This window comes from Wyeomyia smithii, chromosome 1 (genome assembly GCF_029784165.1).
Source record: "Wyeomyia smithii strain HCP4-BCI-WySm-NY-G18 chromosome 1, ASM2978416v1, whole genome shotgun sequence".
NCBI lineage: Eukaryota > Metazoa > Arthropoda > Insecta > Diptera > Culicidae > Wyeomyia > Wyeomyia smithii.
Window position 1 is genome coordinate 158,111,255 of NC_073694.1, and position 21,088 is coordinate 158,132,342.

Sequence of the window (21,088 nt, forward strand, 5' to 3'; positions counted from 1 at the left end):
TAACTGACCCAGGCAGTGGTCCACCATTATCCAAATCAAATACTTGATATGGATTTAATAATTTACGAAAACTACTAATAAGCTCTAGCCCTTGACATCCACCTGACTTAACGTTGACGAACACTAGCAGCGGTTGAACTCCACTGGGAACCATGCTATGTTCGATGTTCGGTAACAGCAGTACCAGCAGATGTTTTTCCTCATACTTCGATTCCCTCAAGGCTTGGAATGCACGAACCTAAATTTAAAAACAGAAATCCTCTGTGATTTATCTGAATTAAAATTTTGTATACTCGTCACTTACAGCTTTGGATGCGTTTTCGTAGGTTATCACTAGCGATCCATACTCGTAGTAGATCGGACCGATACTACTAAACTTGTTCTCGAAACCTAAGAATTCAGTCAATATGTGTTCATAGTTCCGCTGCGACAAGCCCGGAGGTAGATTGCCTACAAACAGCGCTAGATTCGGCCCATGCGGGTCCTGCTTCAGTTGCAGATAGAACCGCATCATCTCCATCTGACGAATCGAATCCTTCCCAAGCTGCTTCATGATCTCCCATGGACGCTCGTTCCACGACAGTACCCGCTCCGTAACACCTCGGTCTAGCAGGATCTCCGAACAGCGGTAGTCCTCGATCTGGTGCCCCTGGAGACCGAACTTCTTCAACGATTCACCGATCAGATCCTTCACTGTTGTGTCGTTGTCCACCGGGATATTGACGTACGCGTTCTCCACCTGCAGCTTTCCGGGGTAAACCCGCACGAAGCCATGATCGTTTTCGCGGTCACTGGAAGCACGAGACGAAAGTATTTAAAAGTTATATTTTCAGCAATATCAGCACAGTATATCGAGCGACATTTCAGGTTAATTGAAAGGTTTGGGCCTTGCTGTTTCCGTCTTTTCCAATGACTTTTTTTTCAATGAAATACCTAGTTCGCTGAAGTAAAACACCGGTCCACTTGAATAATTTCTCGTTTACCGTTATTTTTTAAATTTTTTACTGAGATAACGTTTGCATTAAAAAAATGGACAAAAATTGCCGATTTTTAATGGGTTTGGATTCACACGCACTGACCAAACTACCCATTCAGCATCAATCGTAGTAACCCATGAGTGAGCAGAAAAGATTTGACAGCTCTGCGCTTGGTAAATGCAACCAGGCTAAACAGTGTAAAAGTACCTGGCGAACATGGACATACATGTCAGGAAGCGGCAGTCCCTTCCACTGGTCTCGGAGCTGCAGGCAATAACACATCGGCAGCGGCTGAATAAGATGGTCAAATCGATTCTCCCGGCGAATCGCGACGTGGCGATGGTGATAGACGACCTATCGAGAATTTCTGGGCAAACCTGAAGCGTAAGATCCGCTCCAACAATTTTGTCACGAAAACTGAGGAGGAATTGATGAATAAAACGAAGAAAGAACTCAAAAACATGCCTAAACGCATGTTTTGTCCGCCATGGCGAATGTTCCGGTTAACTGCCGGAAGGCCGCTCGCAAGGGCGTAGAATTTTTTTGCAAGTAAGCTAAAATAATAACCTTCCATGGGAACTTTATCGAGCTAAACTATCTGTCTTAGTTTTTTTTATCACCAACCGAGAAAAATCCTTTTTTTTTTAATGCAAACGTTATCGAAACCTGAACGCGTTCACTGATCTACTGTAAATTTAACTGCCGGGAAAATTTATAGAACAACAATATTAAAAGTTCCGAATTTCGGCTCTTATATATCATTTCACAGAGATTCCAAGCAACTCGCATAACTGCCAAAATAACAATGGACCCAAATTCCCACTAAACAATCGTCGCTGAGCTGGTAACTAGAGATGGTCGGGTAAGGGTTTCAAAAAATCCAAACCCGACCATATCTACTGGTGACCTGATATACAACATTTCATCCCATATTTGCGTGTTTTTGGGTTTACTCTGTTGTAGCTACGATTGTCGCTAAACTTTTTGTGCAAAAATGAACAAAACCCACGAATACATTAGCGGCAGACTCAAAAAAGATAGTTCCATTTAGTTCCCAACCCTAGGAATAATATAATGATATATACTCAAGAACTAATTACATTCCATTTGCGTGATTAGTTCTCAAGTTATATCGAAATTTGTGTTTCATTTTAAAGGATTCTCCCTTCTACATGAGGGAAGGGTGTCAAATCACCACAGAAATCTGTCTTGCTTCCAAAAACTTCCACATGCCAAATTTGGTTCCATTTGCTTGATTAGTTCTTGAGTTAGTTGTGTGTTTCATTTGTATGGGAGCCTTCCCTTCCAGATGAGAGAGTAGCTTTAAACCAGCATAATAACCTTTTTCGGCTCCAAAACTCCAAACATACAACATACAAATTTTCACGCTAAATCCACTGATTCGTTCTTGAGTTAAATCGTGATTTATATTTTTATTATGAAGATTGCAAGAATAAAGTGAATTGTGGTAAATTAAAACACTTCCAAGACCTGGATCTAAATGAAACCATTGCCATATCACCTTTGTCGCCTTTGTGCGCAGAACCGAATTTCGAGTGCTCTCCGCTTTCGGTAGGTCGTTTGACACCCCGCACTCATCTGAAAAGAAGAGTTTCTTGAAAATGAAACACAAATTTCTATATAACTTGAGATCTAATTAAGCAAATAGAACGTAATTAGTTCTTGAGTTATACATAAATTTGTGTAATGAAGATTGCAAGAATAAAGTGAATTGTGGTAAATTAAAACACTTCCAAGACCTGGATCTAAATGAAACCATCACCATTTTATCTTTGTCGCGTTTGTGCGCAGAACCGGGTTTTGAGTGCTCTCCGCTTTCGGTAGGTCGTTTGACACCCCTCCCTCATCTATAAGGAAGGGTTTCTTGAAAATGAAACACAAATTTCTATATAACTTGAGAACTAATTAAGCAAATAGAACGTAATTGATTCTTGAGTTATGCATAAATTTGTGTTTCATTCATATTTTCACGCCGATTGAGTTCAATCGTGATTTATATTTTTATTATACAGGGTGATAGGGAGCTGACTTGACATCTTTCAAGAGGTGATAGAGGATCCTATTTGATGAAAAAATCCTTCTATGCATATAGCTAAAATTTAACTACTGCACCCTGTATAGATTGCAAGAATATTCGACTCCCAGGAACATTTCACATATGATAAGTTTACTTTTGAACAGGAAGCTGAGCGGCGTTTGAGGTTAAAGTTTGTTTAGTACAAGCCGAATAATATTGATGTTATCAAGAAACGGATTATTCCACCAAACTGCCCACAGTTTCTTCCCTTCAAAAGGTATTGGGCAATAGTCAAGCGTAAATTGGAGAAGTGTAGCAATTCAATAAAAACATCATCTGATATGGCGAAGTGGTGGAAAAAAATGGTCGATACGGTTGATGTTGCGACTGTGCAGAAATTGATGGAAGGTATTCGACGAAAACTTTGAGAATTCATCAGAATAGCAGGCAAATATTTTTTCTTGTATTTTTCCTTAAAGTTTAAAAATACCTCCAAAACCAATTTTTACCGATTATGTACGTTTTTTCCTCATGGAGAAATCGGAAACTGAATGCGATATGCGGAAATATGTATTCTATAGGGCCGGGAACTAAATGGAACCATCTCTATAGCGGAAGACAGCTAATGTATTCGTGGATTTTGTTCATTTTCGCACACAAAAAAAATCAGCGGCAATCGTAGCTACGACAGTGTGAACCCGAAAACACGCAAATTTAGGGTGAAAAGGGGCTTAATAGGCCATTTCCCATGCCCTGCACAGGATGAAGCCATTACCAATCGATTATTTGACCAATTTTATGTAAGAAATGCTATATTCCAGGTTGACACCTCAGCGGCGTTTGTTTAGTGGGAATTTACCGTTCCTTATTCGGAAAGTGGAACATTCCTTCAAAATTCCACAAAGCACAAACGATACTTACCGAAATCGCAGATAGATTGCGGGTCGTTTACCCTCCACCCGGTGCAGATCAAGTACCGGTGTCGGATCCTGTAATCTTACTTCTTCACCGTACAAATCAGTAAGAAAAAAGAGCTGCAGAAAAAAAGACAAATTACAAAATGCATTTACCAAACCCAAAAAACCAGACTCACATTCGAGTCCCTGGCTATATGAAAGGCCCTCAAGGCGGTTGTCAGTAATTGGTCTAGCGAGCATGTTCTAGGTACGGTGATGGCTCTGAATATTCTTCGTCGATATGAACAGTTGCCGTCGAAGACTTTGATTGTTTCTACGGGAGCAATGAAGAGAGAAATAGCACATTAGATGCAAATCCAGACCATACCCTAAACTAACGCGTTCAAGAGGTTCCACCACATTTCAAAAGTGAACAACATGACCATGCATAAAAGAGTGCCCGTGAGAACTACACTCAGCGGTGTAGTGTATTGCGAGTCGAAAAAAGCACTCACTCACCACTGAAGCTAGAAAATGTGCGCTCACTCCGATAAATAGTACACACCAGATGGTTCTTACCTTCATCACGTTCCTCTTTTTCCTTATCTTTCTTATCTTTATCTTTGTCGCCTTTGTGCGCAGAATCGGGTTTCGAGTGAGTGCCAGAACTGCTCTCCGCTTTCGGTAGGTCGTCGCAGCGTGCGTTATCACTTATTTCCTCTGAGATGCTGCGAGCTACATGGGGATGCGCGCAATCATACACACACAAACGCGCGCGCGTACCGTGAGCGCGTAGAAGGGAGAAAATGAAATTACGAAAAAGAAATGCGTGAGTTAGTGGGTACTACTGCTACTGGGAGAGAAATGATTGAGTATCCAAGTACTGTGTTGATAGCGGAATGGAAAATCGTTTTTCTTTTTCTTTTTTTTTTTCTTTAAAATGGTTTAACCGAATCGTATGCCACACTAGCCACGTCTCTAGTATAGGCTCGCAAGAATGGTAAACTGTTATTTTCCTCGAAAGCCAAATTTGGGTTCGCATTATTTAGGTATGCTTTGCGGCTAGGTAGAACAGTTGTTCTTGATAGTAACGATAAAAATGATGTTTTTGATGATGATGATTATGACGACGATGATAATGAAGTGTGTCCCAGAGACTATTGTGGAAAGGCAACCTCACGGTGGAGGACAAAGCACTAAATTATCTCCCTTAACTTTATTGATTTTGCTTTTCTGACTGGGTGAACGGTGAAATGGGATATTTTTCCGGGACCGAGAAGCTGTAACCGCAACTTATTGTGATTGTAGAACATTTAACTTCATTAGTCATTTCTGTTCGAGAAGAACAGTCATCTGCTATTTGCGTTATGAGCATTGTGATGCAGAACTATAACTTTTTAGCTACCAGTTGAGCCAAAATATAATAAAAAAATTTATTATTAAGATGAAACGAACAAAAAGGCAAACAAACACATGGAAAGGTTAGTACTATGCAGAAGTTTGTGATAAGGACTATAAATAACACGAAAAAATAGTATATCTATGTGGTAGGGTTGTATTAGAATATAATGCGGTCTAGAAAACAAAACAAAAACTGCCATAAAACCAACGGTAATGAAAACAATCACCTCTACGCACTCTACAGCCCGTTTTGCTCCATCCCATTGAACACTTTCGCATCCGACGATAAATTCTGCCAAGCAAATGACCTCGTCGGTTTTCCTTATCATCCCCTGCCGATGCTTCCGGTACCATCTTGCAGTCATCTAATCTAGCACCTGATTTGCTACCGACACCACCACCACTACTACTACTGCTAGCATCAACGGGTGCTCGCACTGCACCGCTACTGTCATCATCCTCACTTGCAACAACTACACCCCTAGCAATTGCAAATGCAGCCAACTCGGTTGATTCAGCAGCCAACGGTGCACCCACCTCGTTCCGGTAATCCATCACAGGATCCCCGACATCGTCGTCGATGAATACAAAACTGCTGACGTCATCGTAGGAAAATACTCTCCGTTCTCCTCCGTTTCGCTGCGGAACCGCAAGTGCATGGTGACCTAGCTTTTCTGCTGCTGGTACTAGCAGCCCATCCTGCTGGCCATTAGTGGCAGCATGCCAACAGCAGTCAGTTCCACCATCTTCGTCACACCCACCAGCTCCGGTATCGTCCGTTTGAATCGTCATAGCGGAAGCCGTGGCCGATGTCGACGCTGACGTCACATTTGAACTAATTTTCGATATCGACGGCCTCGGGGATGGGTTAGCGAAAGACCGAATCGAATCGTTGCTGCATAGTGGGGAACGCTTCTTCGGTCGATCCTTGACGCGAAGGAACAGTCTTGGTTTAGGTAATATTTTCAAACGTTTTGGAATGCTTTGACCCTGAAAGGACTTGCTTCGCATGACCGTGTCTTTTGGTGCTAGCTTCGCTCTCCGCATGGCCGGATGGATTAGGTTTCTACTGGGCAGAGGTCTAAGCTGTTGCTTTCCCTCGAACGAAGAGCCATAGTCCGCATCCAGAAATAGCAAATCGTTTTCACTCGGAAAACGTTGCCGACTGCTGAACTCACTGCCATCACAATCGTCGTCGAAAAAGGTGAATACTGGCAATTTGTACCCGATCGAGTTACTCTCCGTCTGATCCTCATAGTCCGGGTGGCCAAGGGTCCACAATTCCGCTTCGTCAATGTCGATACATCGGTTGGGATTACAAGCAATCGTTCGTTTGTTTTATGCGTTAGTTTTGCAATAACACCGAATGAACATATAAATAATATTCGAGAGCGTTGGAGTGAGGGATGTGTGACATTGAACCGATAAGAAGTACACATAAAAATGAAAGAGAGACAAAGAAAAGAAACAAATTAAAACATTGAAAATAAAAACAAAGCGAATGAAAAAGAAAGGAGTGCATTAATTAGAAAAACAATCAACAACAATCAGTAACAATAATCTAAACGTGTGATTTTTTCCTTCTTCTAAATTTCGGCACGTTTTTAGTGCATAGAACCAGTAAAGCTATGTAAATCATTATGTGAACATCGTTCAAACATTTTCTCATCGCCACTCACAGCTGAGCCATTCTATTCTCACGAATAGTACTGGACGGCTTCGAACGTGTCAAATCTACGATTAGCACCCAGTGGCCGGAAATAGAATACTTACGACATGAGTAATCCCTCTGCATTCCGGGCGTTCCCTTGTTCTTGTTCTGCACTCCGATGATTGCTTCCATTGGCACTTCAGTTCGCGGTATGGAGACGGCATGCGGTGGCAAGTAGATTGGCTGTAGCGTACCGAAGGTACACTCCGATGGGATGTTGTTCCGGCAGCCACCGTGCGTCGTTGTTCCGCACCATTCGCAACGATAACCTGTAAGAGAGTGGAGAGGGAGAAGACAAGGTAATTTTCATGTCTATAAGCCGGGTACAAAATTTGTTACCTGTAAGGCATTCGTAGGACCAGCACGCTTTTTTGCACAGCGCACATTTCGATGATTGTGGCAGGTTGCCCTCACGCCAATGGTGCTGGTGTTTGACGTGACCCAGTTCTTTCCCCGGCACATAGGTAGCATTTTCCTTGCAATCGGGAATCGCAAAGTCCTGACACTCAACGTGCGCAAAATACTCACAAACTGGCGACGACAATCAGAACGAAAAAAAAACAGAATCAAAGCAAAGTGTCACGTTAGAATTGATTGACAGCGATCGGATGCAAATCTCCGAGACTCAAACTTACTCAAACAATGTACAGCGGTGGTTTCATCCAGACGTTTGCGGCAGACCGAGCAGAACTTTCGTTTATGATGCGATGGCTCGGACCAGCAGTGTGCGACAGGATTTCGGATCAGATACGGCGCGACACCTAGGCATGGTGTTATCACATTTGTCACGCATTTTTCGTGAACTATGAAGTTGCAAACTAGAAAACAGAAATCGCTAGTTAGTGAACATAGCCGATGACCGATATGGCCCTTGGAAATGCTCCTGCGAGGTACCACCGTATTTGAATCTTCCATGCTGTGGGGTTCGCTTCCATCGGGTTGTGAGTTTCCATAAAGATCATATTTTGTAATAATTTAATATACAGAATCAGTCAGCTTTTCGTAGCTTTGATGAAGGCAAACTTTTAGGTTTGAAACAACTTCTTTAGGATGTGGGACTGAATGAAGTTCTTGTTACAAAATGTAATAAGGCGACATCCATAAATTACGTAACGCTAAAAACCCAATTTTTGAGCCCCCACCCCTCATATGTAACGAAACGTAACGCGAACACCTATGCCCCCAATACCCCCAATACCGCGAGGTTACAGAGTCCGCTTTGACAAGCGGGTAGTCATGGGTTCGAAACTTAATCACGGTTTATACTCTTCCTTCAAACTGCATTCTACAGGACCCCTGTTGACCCTGCTTCTAAAAAAATAGGTCCCTTCTATAATAAAACTGGTCTTAGCAACGTATCAGAGTTCTCTTCAAAAAATTGTAATTAGGCGATATTGGTAAGATGGAAGATGGCTCGGTTTAGTAGAGCAGTAAGCTTGAAACGGAAGTGTAGAACTCCCACACAAGCACAAATATGATTGATGGGCGTAACACTCACTTCAATAGTGACCTACTGCCAATAATATGAAATGAGGTGCACAGAAAACAACTGGGTAGTATCACAATAGATCAAATGTCTCTGGTCGCAGTAATGAGTCCACACAGGAAAAATATGGTCAAATTTTTCCCCAGGAGTTTGAGACTGAAGAATTCTCAGTGAAAATTTTCAAAAATTCATTCAAAATTGAATATTTTTGCAGATTATAAAAAATGCAAGAATTACTACAATTTTTAATCCCGATAAGAAATAAAAAGTGTTCGACCGGATATGAAACCAAACAGTAAAAGTATCGCATTAGCCTTTTACGCTGAAAAAAAAAATTCTTGTTGGCGCTAAAAAGCCGTTTATAAAAGAATCGGGTCTCGTTTACAAATTTTTCCCTGATTGTTTTCCAGCTTTTTCTGATATTCCCTGATTTCCCTAATCAAAAACGAATTCCCTGACATGACCCTGATTTTCCAGGTTTTTCCAGATTTTCGACACCCTGTAACATATATCACCCAATATAAACCTATGATCATTCTCAAGAACAAATTATGTTCTCATCAAACTTGGCACGGAAGTTTGATAGATCCAGGTCTAGCAATTACGGGCTACCTTCATGTATACTTTTATATAAATAGATTGCAGTATCTCTTATCTTATTCAATCGATTTTATGAACAAATTTTGGTAATTAGTAATTACGCGGTTTTAATTAATCCAATTACTGAGTATTGACTGATTTGTCAGGTCAAATCGATTTTATTCCTGATTTTCGTCTAGATTCGAGGGTGAGAATAATCAGCCATGGTCGAAACACCAAACTGTGCCGCACGGGTGGAACTTTTGCATAGAAACACGACACGGTGTGTCTTGCAACTACCACTTATTGTTAGTGTTAAGGCCCGAATACATATACGGCGCACAGTGGGACCAAACTGAAAAAGACGGACAAAAGTCTTTTTCGACGTTTCAGCAGTCTTCGAAGAAATTTCCTAATCCGCGATTTTAAATATTTTACAGTCAAAATGAAAACAACAACATCTATTTGCAAGATATCAAGTTTAGGTCTTCGGCAAAGTTGTAGAACTATGAAATTTATGAATTTTCTCTAAGACACAGGGTCCATATAATGAGACCATTGAGATCTTTATAATCAATTCAATGAGTTTCTTGTGTTAGAATCAGGAGAAAAATGTACTAAGCGATGACAGTTTTTTAAAGACATCCGATAGCGTCCCTCTATGACAGTAGTGGTATTGGCAAAATAAAGACAGCCGACAGATACAATATATTTCGACTATAACGTTGCCGTCTAGTTCCTCGTACACGAAAGTTTTTTTCTTCTTTGCTGTTCACCTTATTCCCATATCGACGATCAGCGATGCCAACCTTTTTTTTATAAAAAGCTGGAGAAATTCAAAATCAAAAACTGGAGAAAACTGGATTCATAAATTTGAAGCTTTTATTTCATTTTCGGTTCAAAAATGCTGCACCGTATTATTGCATGTAACCAAAAAGGCGGAAAGAACATTTTTTGCTGATGGAGATTATAGTCACTGGCGTACTTAAAATTGTATTTCGATTAAAATCTTACAACCGAGGGGCATGAATACACAAAATACTGAAAAGACCAGACATGTAATGGGAATGACTTCAAAAAATGTGGTGATGAACAGAAAACTGGATAAAACTGGAACAATTTTCAAAAAACTGTAAATATTCAACCTTCAGCTGTTTCGCTGGCGATCTTCAAAAAAAGCTGGAGATATCCAGGAAAACCTGGAGGATTGGCAACGCTGTCGACGATAGTATATATGGTTGTATACACCATTCGGTATGCGATACACACGTCCTTCAGTGCACAGCCGCTCTATTGCCGAGTTTGCTTTTCTTTGCACAAAGGCTGCCGGTAAGGTGCCGAGCAGTCCTGACGCTTCTTGCCACAGCCTTTTTCTAACAGCCGTCACACGACATACATCATAGGCAAATAAAAAAAGAGAGAGAAAATGTCTCCGGTGGATTCGGGATGTCACCGAAACGCGCTGTTTGTGTAGTGCGGACACGAACGCCTGTATAAAAAACAGCTTCTTCTCTTTTCTACATTCGCAATCCCGAAGACATTCAGCAAATAACGCTGAATCAACACACGGAGTACTTTTTTCGTTTCCCTTTGGGATGCTCTGTTGCCAATACGTTCTCAATGTGACTACCAGACTGCCAGTACGGATGGGTATCACGAAAACACAGCAACAGAAAACAAATCCTTAGAAGACAGTAAAAAAAATCTGCAGTGACATGCCTTGTTTAAATCGCATTTAATCGAGTTGGCGTATTCTACAAATGAATATTGAGAATAGGTTATGTTTTCATTTAATTCTACTACAAAAAATCGAATACCCTTTAATCGTATTCGGTATTCGATTTTTTATAGTAGAATTAAATGGAAACATAACCTTTTCTCAATATTCAATTCCATTCTACTAGGACGCTCAAAAAGAAATTTATTTGTATTCTACAAAGTTGTTGACATTATCAAGATACACAACTCTTCTCAAGACTTCAACATCGTATTTCGGATAGTTTGCCTTAAAATTTGGTTTTAGGTCGAAATTTTACTCATTTTTCAATTAACATATTTCAATGAATGGCATTTTCTGGCAGCCAAAATTAGTATTAGTATCAGTCTTTGAAGTGTGCGAAAAATCACGGCCGGGTATGATCGGGTATAATTGGTTTTCCAGCAATCTTTTCGATCATACCAACCACATTTCTAATGACTTTGTAGACTATTTTTAAAAAATGTCCCAATTTTGTTATTTTTTTTTTATTTGTCACTTTTTTTTTGTTTCTATGGGCCAGAGATATCATTTTGTGCGATTAGTTTTTTATGAAACATGACTCGTTTTTAAGCAGGGCTGCGCACTTGGCCGGCTTCCGTGTAGGCGCATCGTGCCTTCCACGCGGCGCAAATTTGTGACACTTTTTCTCGCCTTCTATAGCCGAAGGGGCTGGCAACGTTGCACAGTGATGCCAAGCCGGAAAAACTTACTTTCTCGTATCACGTAAATTTCATTTTTGTCATTTTGTTCAACATTTGAAATATGTTTTGTCAAAATTTCGTAACAATTGGTGAAAATTCAGCTCACTATAGTTTTTTAAAGCAAGTCATGCACTACTTTTTTGCTCTCATACAAAATGTATGGAGAAATCAGATTTTTTTATGATCTTCTCGAAAAAATGGGTTCTTGAGGATACAATGCACAGTGGTTCAGAACACAGGCGCTTTATAGAGATTTTGTAGACAAAAATCGTCTTCGACAAAGTGCTTGCATATAGGGTAGGCGCTCTTTTGTGTTATCAAACATTAGGGTGACCAACATTTTTGAAGAGATAAAAAAATAACTTTCTTTATTTCAAAGGTAGAGATCCCCAAGCAGCAAAATTTGTTTCGATTATGAATTTTGTGCATCACAGCAATTCTTATGCGAAACTGAGTTGCAGCTACATTTCAGTTTCTTATACAATGACAAAAAAAGCGCAGGAGGCGGAGCCAACTGCAACATTTTCGTTGTTTCAACACAAGTTACAAGAATGAAACAGTAATGTGTATGACCTTATGCGTGGAATTTGATAACAACATGGTAACTGCTGCATGGTCAAATTTTAGCAACGAAGATGTATCGTAGCAGCAATTTGAGCGAAATAGCAATTACATGGCGTTGTGGTAAACAAAAGATTTTCTGTATAGCGATTGATCTATGATTATTTCCAGAAATTTGATGAGGATTCAACTCCAGTTATCAGTTTCTATTCAATTTTCACGTTTCTACTATTTACGTCGTTTGCTTAGAAACTCTTGCAAGTTTATGGCTCAGACTTTATTTTGCTTCTCTGATTAAGCTCATGCTCATTCTCAGTTTTCAATTTTGCTTCTTCAATACATCAGTAATTCAGCGTGATAGTGAAATTAAAATCAATTTATTTCATTCGGTTTTAGAGACCAACATTTTTCTACCGAATGTAAAAATGGTTTTTGGATGACTTCTAGTCCAAGTATCAGATGCGCGATAAAATAAAAGGCCATGTGTGATGATAAACAGCAACATTCCCGTATGTGAACTGTGGTCGCCTTGCCTTGAAGACATGGACATCAGTATGAACCTCAGCAAAAAGTTACAACGCAGTAAATAATCTCATCTCAGAAACAAATCTTTTCTGACAAGTAGGTTTAAATCCCTACGAATGATAAGTCCTAATTGCGAAAGCAAACAAATCCTAATAATTATAATTACAAATTTCTAACAGTGTTGAGAAGTCACCATTTGTGATTGGACACACAAACTCATTATTTACTAATATTCATCATAAACACTTAAGTTACTAACAAATCCCCCCCTTAAAAAAAATCTCTGAAACAAATATAAGGCGAACAATCGACCCAAAGTTGCTGTTACATGACTTGTGAACGTGACAGCAACTTTTAGGAGTATTGTTGTGTGTTTGTTTTGTGTATCTCGCAAGCATCACGTTGGCAACTTATTTGCTCCGTCCACTAGGTCTATCCAGTGAAGGTTAGGTTTTTAAATGCCGTTTCCACGTTTCAACAACAAATCCAACATCGCGAATTACGTTGTTGGTGTAAATATTTTTGAAGCAGCGATGCAACTTTAGTTGTTGCTTGTATCTTTACGATTTCATCGTAGTAACAAATAATGTTCCTTGAAACCTCAGAATTTCATTAGTGCAACAAATGATTACAATTTATTGTTTAATCATGTTTCAATTGTTGCTTTGGTAGTGACAGTTTGCTACAAAGTTGTAGTTCTACTAATTCCGAACAATTTTGTAAAAAAGTAATCGTACTTTCAAAAATGACCGATTAAGAGCAATTTTTCCAAACTTCTTAGGGTGACTGAATTAGAAACGTTTTTAATAACTTTTCAAAATCCAGTTTTTTATCACAACTGTCTTTTTTATCTACAAAGTTGTAGTTCTACTAATTCCGAACAATTTTGTAAAAAAGTAATCGTACTTTCAAAAATGACCGATTTAGAGCAATTTTTCCAAACTTCTTAGGGTGACTGAATTAGAAACGTTTTTAATAACTTTTCAAAATCCAGTTTTTTATCACAACTGTCTTTTTTATCTACAAAGTTGTAGTTCTACTAATTCCGAACAATTTTGTAAAAAAGTAATCGTACTTTCAAAAATGACCGATTTAGAGCAATTTTTCCAAACTTCTTAGGGTGACTGAATTAGAAACGTTTTTAATAACTTTTCAAAATCCAGTTTTTCATCACAACTGTCTTTTTTATCTCTAGATTTTGACTTGGAGGCAAATTTAATTTAGATTTTCAGCTAAATATTCTAGAAAAATAAAGACGGAAAACTAGGTTTCAGTGCAATAGTTTTTTTATAACGTTTTGCTTAACTCACTACAAGTACCTTGCAGTGCAGCAGTTTTTTCAAACATGTATTTAAACCTGTACAAACATTTAAAGACAAAATAAACTATATATCATCGTCATTAGAAAATGAATCAAACATGCAAAGTCAATAAATAATAGTATCATAGAAAAATGACGTAAAAATGATTTTATTGGAACATAATTTTAAAACACGTTTTTTCGACCTCTACTAACATTTTTATATAAAATGAAGTATAAGAAAGTATAAAAAGCATAAGTATAAAAAGCGGCGGATTCCGGAAATTACGCGGCACATATCCCCCGCGTAAAAAGCGACTTTAGTGTGTTTTGAAAAATAGAAATAAATACGAGTCTTTAGTGATTGTAACACCAAGGCAACCAGTGAAAAGTTGCCTTGACATCAGAGTGGAAAATATAATTATTCTTTGTTTAATCTCGAATATAAATAGATGTTCTTTACTAAAAACTCTTAAGTTCATTAAAACCTTTGGACATATTATTTTGGCGACGAGAATCCACGAACATGACAGAAGATAGAGTTGATCAGCAGCTGCAACCGGGAATTCAAGATATGATTGACAAGATGGCCCAAATTTTACAGCGGATAGCGGTCCAGCAGCAGCAGCGTCAGTATCAAACCCCGGAGCAGATTTTGGAGTCCCTCGCTTCGAACATCATCGAGTTTGTCTTCGACGAAGAAAACGGAGTTAAGTTCAGACGTTGTTGTTTAACCGCTACCAGGACCTCTTCGAGAACGATGCAGGCCAGCTGAATAATGCGGCGAAGGTACGTTTACTTCTGCTGGACACCCATTCGCACAGCCGCTATCTCAGCTACATCCTGTCAAATCTTCCCAAGCTCGTGAAGATTGAAGACACAGTCAAGATTCTCAATAAAATATTCGGGCATCAAACGTCCCGGAAGCGGTTCATGTGTCTTTTCACGATTGTTGTTGACCATCTGCCGATGAACACTCAGTAAGCAGAGAGCACTCAACCGCTGTTCAAATATTGTTGACCTTAGCCAGGTTTTCACCCGACGTAATGTGCTGAACGAGTGTTCAATCGTGCAAGTTTCCATGGTAGACCAAGTGCAATTTCAACTGCTTTCTCAGTCGCAGGGGAGAAAGAACTCTTCCAAGTTCTTACGGTCTGCTCTCAGACTGCTGCAATGTTAATACAAAACTTCCACCTCTCCAACAAAATTGTCAACTTCATAAAAAGCTACGAAATTTTCGGTTTTGTGCTTGAACTCTTCCAACGACATGCGTATTACGTTAGCGGGATGCAGCAGGGACAACGCATAGGCAGGTGCACTATCTTCATCGAATCCTGTTTTCAGTGAGGTTACAAGAGAATCAAGGTAAGGAATTGTCACAGCTCGGTTCTAATACTCCAAGCTAGCTGATGCAGGCAGATTTGCCCGGTACTTTTGCCGTTGCAATATCCTTGGTGGATCAACTGGAAAACCTGTGCATTTACACGCAACATAGCGCAAGCATTTCAATCAATTATTTTTGATCTGGCTGATACTTTACACAGATGTTTCTATGGGCTAAGGATGTCGTTTTGTGCTATTAGAGTTATTGAATAAAAATTCTGCACCAAAGTCAACAGCCCCCTGCCCTCCTCTGGCTACGCCTATGAGGGTAGAGAACCTGTTCTAAGCAGCTTATGTAGCCTTCTATGTATTTAAACGAAATACGCGAAATGTGTGAGATCGGCATATCGGTTTGCTTACTACTTTTCGCTCTTCAGCACTTGTTTTCAAATTGTAAGACTGATTTAACAAACTTTAACAGTGATCAATTGAAGTTTTCAATCAAGGGACATTCAATCACCCCAATCCTATTTTAAGATGAAACGGTATTGAAGCCAAAAATGACCGACTTCGAGCAACCACTTCAAATTTTCGAAGGCACAAGACTCGGTAACAATTAAAGCGTCACCTGTAAAAACGCTATTCAATGTTTGCTGCGGTAAAGCAAACATAAAATAGCGTTTTCACAGAGAACGCATTATCTATTTCCGAGTCTTGTGGTTCTGAAAATGCGAGGTGGTGGCTCGAAGTCGGCCGTTGGTGACTTCAATACCATTTCACCTTCAACAGTTTGCATCTGTTTTGTAGGGGATTTTTTTCAACGCCCAAATGGCTGTAATTTTGGTTGATTTTTTTCAATTGATGTTTTTTCAAAGATCCTTTTGTATTGAACGGTATAAAATATTTTCATGAGACAGTTAGTTAACCAGAGTTTTCGTTCCCTCATTGAAACTGTTGATGTTGGTCAGAATTCAGAAGTTTGACAACATTATAGAACATTATAGAAAATGCACCCCTGCTGGGGTAAATGCACCGCAACAAAGGGGCAAGAAGCACCATGCAAATGAGGTAAAATGCACCTCGTCCACAGGGCAAAATGCATAACAATATTGGGGCAGTACGGCTCATTTTGTCATCTAATAAATAATGGCAAAATGGTTTTCTTTGGAATTCCACACACTCGAGCATAGTTTTTGGAAACACCGTTTTCGATTGCCTCTAGCACCGATCGTAGCTGTTCAACGGTTCATGACCGCCGATTGGACTTCCGGACAATGCTGGAAACGAGGTGAAATTTAAGCAAAAAAAATTGTTTACGAAGAGTCTTTTTGCCCCGAGCTACGGGAAGCGTTAGGCCCGAACGTAACAAAAGAATGTTTCTGGTTACATTACGGTAATTTTCATTGAAACTTACCGATATTTCATCAGAAATATGTTGCTCGACATATATTCTATGCAATAACACTTGTCGCTGGTGGAAAACAACAATTGAAGAGCTAAAAACACTTAATTCAGCTGAAAAAAAAATAGACCGTATGCAACGATAACATTTTCTGGCATTAAAATGCTGCCAAATTGACAGGATGATTATATAAAACATAGGTTCAAATGAAAGAATTATTATTTTGTTATCGAAATGTTTCTCCATTGTAAATCAAAGGAGGGCCATCTTGCTTCAATCCATAAATATCAATGTGATGCAGTATTTAAGCAAACGGAAGTCACCATCTTCAATATTCACGGATTCCCTGAAACCGGAAGTAATAACAATAATTTTCCAAATGGCGTCGGACATCGATATCTGATTACTAGACGTCATTCTGCGTCCAGAAATACAGTATCGAATGATTCCCTTAATTTTACCTAACTTGCCTGAAGGAAGTTATTTTAAATTTGAAAATGACGTAGGACGTCGATTTCCGACGTCTAAGGTTTCTAAGGTTTTTGAACGTTTTCCACAGTTTAATACAGTTGCCTAGAAGCCGGAAGTCATCGTTTACCTCAAAAAGGGCGGAACATCATGTTCCAGTTTCTTGACATCAAATTCCGCCCATCAACCCGATTATAACGTGGGACCTGAAAGCAATTGACTTAAAAAAAAGTTCCAATAATGCGCGAAAAATCTTGACTTCTCTTCCAATTGAGACCGCCTGACGCTGATATTGTCAGGCCGATGAAACACGACAGGTTACAGTGTGCTGGTCACGTAGCACGGATGGTGGATGAACGACCGGCAAAGATAATATTTAGCAGTGAACCGGATACAGGCGGACGACTTCGAGGTAGACCTCGCACGCGCTGGGTGTGTGCTGTTGACAAGGATGCCAGAGCAGTGGGTGTAAGGGGAGACTGGAGAGGAGCTGCCCAGGACCGGGTTTTGTGGAGACGTATTTTGGATTCGGCATAGGATCTCAACGATCTGTCGTTGTCGTAAAGTAAAAAAAGTAAGGCGGCATCCATAAATTACGTAACGCTCATAGGGGGATGGGAGGTATCCTTAAGTGTTACGATTTGTTACATAGGGGAGGGGGAGGTAGGATCAGCGTTACGTAACGAAAAATCTCTGGAGAGGCTTTCCAAAAAACGAGCATTTTTATCAGGCAAATTCTCAGCGTTACAGCGTTACGTAATTTTTATGGGGGGTAAGTGTTGGCGCTACTTTTCGTTACACAGGAGGGTGGGTTCAAAAACTGGGTTTTGTGCGCTACGTAATTCATGGATGTCGCCTAAGATATAATGAAAATTGCAATCCTCTTTCGGCAGTGAAGAAGTTATTAAAGTGAAATTCCCAGATTTTCCCTCACATTTTCTGAAATATGAAATTGGTTTCGCTGACAATTTATAGCACTTAGTACGAGACAGAAAATTACGAGAAGCTGAAAACTCCGAGTTCTTTTACACAGTGCAACAAAATGTTGCTTTTTTTCTGCCTTTGCTTCTATATATGATTTTTTATGGATTTTTATGCAGAAACAAATTTCCTCAAGATTGGGCCTATTTCATCTTAAGGGGCAACAGTGGCGCCATTTTGAAATTTTGAGAAATCGGAAATTTTCGATGTTTTTTCGATGCCATTATTTTATAAAGCCAAATATCAAAATTCTAAAAGAAGTTTGTCCACATGATGGCATTTTCTTATCCATCTTTATTAAATTAGACAAAAACTGACTTAAAAACGGTGATTCTACGAAAGAAGTTTTGGCATGGTTTTAATATATTTCATAGAACAAAATAATATTAAGTATGTGGAGCTTTAATGGATCCGCTAATATCTGAATGTCAAATTATGTCTTATATTAAGAAAAACAGTCTCAGAAATCGATTGGTAGGTATCTGATCCATGTAAAATGTCAGCAACATGTCAATTGTACCCCGGAGAGCATCGCATTTTTGGCCAGGACCTGTTGAAATATAAAAATCTTGCTTAAGCTACAAGACAAAATCTTCGACAGAGTTGATACTTTTAAAATGTATCATGCTTTTTTGTATTTCATTTGACATAAATTACGAAATTATCATAATTTAAGCAGCCTATCCAATGTAAATATCTGTCCAAAATCCAACATTGATCATGTAAAAAACGAAATACACGATTATCACAGTCGAATCTCGCACACGATTTCGCAGTTTGGATGATGGGTATCGATACTAGCGTTATCGAAACGCTTGACAAAAATATTTTATTATATAGACAAAAGAAATCTCTATCATGACTGCTACCTTGGTAGGTTGATAAGAAATCACTCCAGCAATGGTCAGTGCTTGATACTTATATATATTTATAAAGTATACTTGAAACCGTGAGGTCTGGTATCGATACAATGACAATCGAGAAAGTATCGATACTCAGTATCACCCAATCAATCATGTAACACTTAGTTTTGTTTCGATATTCAACCCAATTTTCAACTGAAGCTGTTCAAAAATATATACTTAATGTTGCAAATGAAAAACAAAACAAACAATGAACCCAAAAAAAACTGCCACTGCGCTACTGAGGTTTCAATTTGATAGAGCGAAATAAGAAATTAAGCAATGAATGATTATCACAGAAGTCCAAATAGTCATGCAAGGGGCAATACGAGACGTTATATCTTCTTGGTGATACCAAGTGCACATGGTGCACATCTAATACAATTTGCGCGGTTGACGTTAAAAGTGAATCCAGTTTAAAACAAGTCATCGAAAGTGTTTGAATAATGCCTCACAACTGGTACCCCTTGTCATTTCTAGCTTATTCTGTTTCATCTGCCTCCTGGGCCATACAAATCTGTACCCGTACTTCGGTTTGAATATTGTACAGTAATAGGTTGACTGAAGGTTTTATTTATTTTTCACTCCATTCACTACTAATCTCCCGCCACTCATTTAGACTGATCTCCTTCTGGCTGGCATTGGATAGCGGCTTCGAACGGTGCTGTGGTAAAAGTAGTATTTTCCCCGATGACCAGCCGCCTGCTATCGTTGCCACTGCGTAAGCCAAATCAAAGGGAACAGCATATGCAAGCTAACACAGAAAATCTATGACGCACGAAAAGCCCTTCAACTTGTCTGTTTCTTAGCGTGTGGGAAAATAGAATATAGTTTGGATTAGCCGAAGGAAATTAGAGAGATTTAAAACAATCGTCACGTTGCCTATGTTGGCTCAATCCGACACGAGTGTTTTCTGGGTTTGAAACATCGTAATTTTCTCCGGGCGGTATTTTCGTGCCCAAAATGACAAATTAATTGTCATTTTCGACGCCTTCTTTCAAAGCCAAATATCAAAATTCCAAGAGTTTGGCCACATGATAGCATTTTCTTACCTATCTTTAAAAAACAGATCTTACACCGGAAACAACTGAGCTCACACGGTAATTCTACAAAAACAGTTCTGGCATGGTTTTAATATTATTTCATAAAGCAAAGTAATATCAAGTATATAATCAATTATAATCAAAGATGTCTTATATTGAGGAAAACTGACTCAGAAATCGATTGTATGTACCGTAAACTGGGGTGACTTTGATCACTTTTTTGATTGTATCTCAAATATTTTCAGAATATACTGAAAACAATATTATTCGATATTTTTAAAATAAGTACTGGCATGCATTGAAAAAGATTCAGTCACTACTTCAAAAGTTTAACAACATTTTTGCTGTTTTTGAATATGCTCTAAAAATTTTACACCAATCATCATTCCGGGGTGACTTTGATCACTTCATTATTTTGATGAATTTGGTGTAACACTTTGCTACTTTCACTAAATTGAACAGCCTTAAACGGCTTAAACGAGTTTAAAAATATGGAAAGCAATTTGGGGGCCATTCACATTCTACGTGAACAGTTTATAATGGCGAATGTACAAGATTCATACAAAATTTTTAGAATATATATAAATTGTTATCCACTGAGAGAGAAAGTGGTCTAAAATCATCAAAAACTAGTCCACGAGGAATATGACTTATGAAATTGGCCAAATTTGCATGTTACGTCACGTCTTGGGTTTTTGTTAAGAAGAAATATGTAATGGGCAATTCTCGCTGAAACCAGGCCACTAGTGACACGAGGTCTTTGAAAATTGATTTTTTTATTTTAGTTCGATTAAACGCAGTGAAAAATAAATAACTACACATAAATTTGTTCCATTTGGTGGACCCCTTGTTCGCCAAGGGGTGAACAAATTTTTAGAAAAGTGAAAATCGAATATTTTTATCGAGCTATATTTCAAATATTTGTCCCAAAACCCTCTTCATTATACAGAAAACATCTAGGGCTTTCATGTGGAGTATTCAAAAGTTTGACCGCCATCTTGGATTCGCCGCCATTTTGAATTTTATCATTTAAAC

The 21,088-nt window shown here is 39.0% G+C and overlaps 1 protein-coding gene across 3 annotated transcripts in view; it reads right to left on the reverse strand.

The window, feature by feature from the left end:
• The window catches only part of LOC129719021 (diacylglycerol kinase theta), a 52,764-nt gene that overhangs the window by 17,526 nt on the left and 14,150 nt on the right, over positions 1–21,088 (reverse strand). For all 3 annotated transcript variants that reach the window (XM_055670336.1, XM_055670337.1, XM_055670338.1), the window contains exons 2-10: positions 7,659–7,841; positions 7,363–7,554; positions 7,086–7,292; positions 5,540–6,598; positions 4,491–4,646; positions 4,109–4,245; positions 3,937–4,049; positions 305–791; positions 9–238 (exon numbers count right to left, since the gene is read on the reverse strand). In XM_055670336.1, coding sequence (XP_055526311.1) covers positions 9–238; positions 305–791; positions 3,937–4,049; positions 4,109–4,245; positions 4,491–4,646; positions 5,540–6,598; positions 7,086–7,292; positions 7,363–7,554; positions 7,659–7,841 — 2,764 coding nt within the window. The remainder of the gene's footprint in view (positions 1–8; positions 239–304; positions 792–3,936; positions 4,050–4,108; positions 4,246–4,490; positions 4,647–5,539; positions 6,599–7,085; positions 7,293–7,362; positions 7,555–7,658; positions 7,842–21,088) is intronic.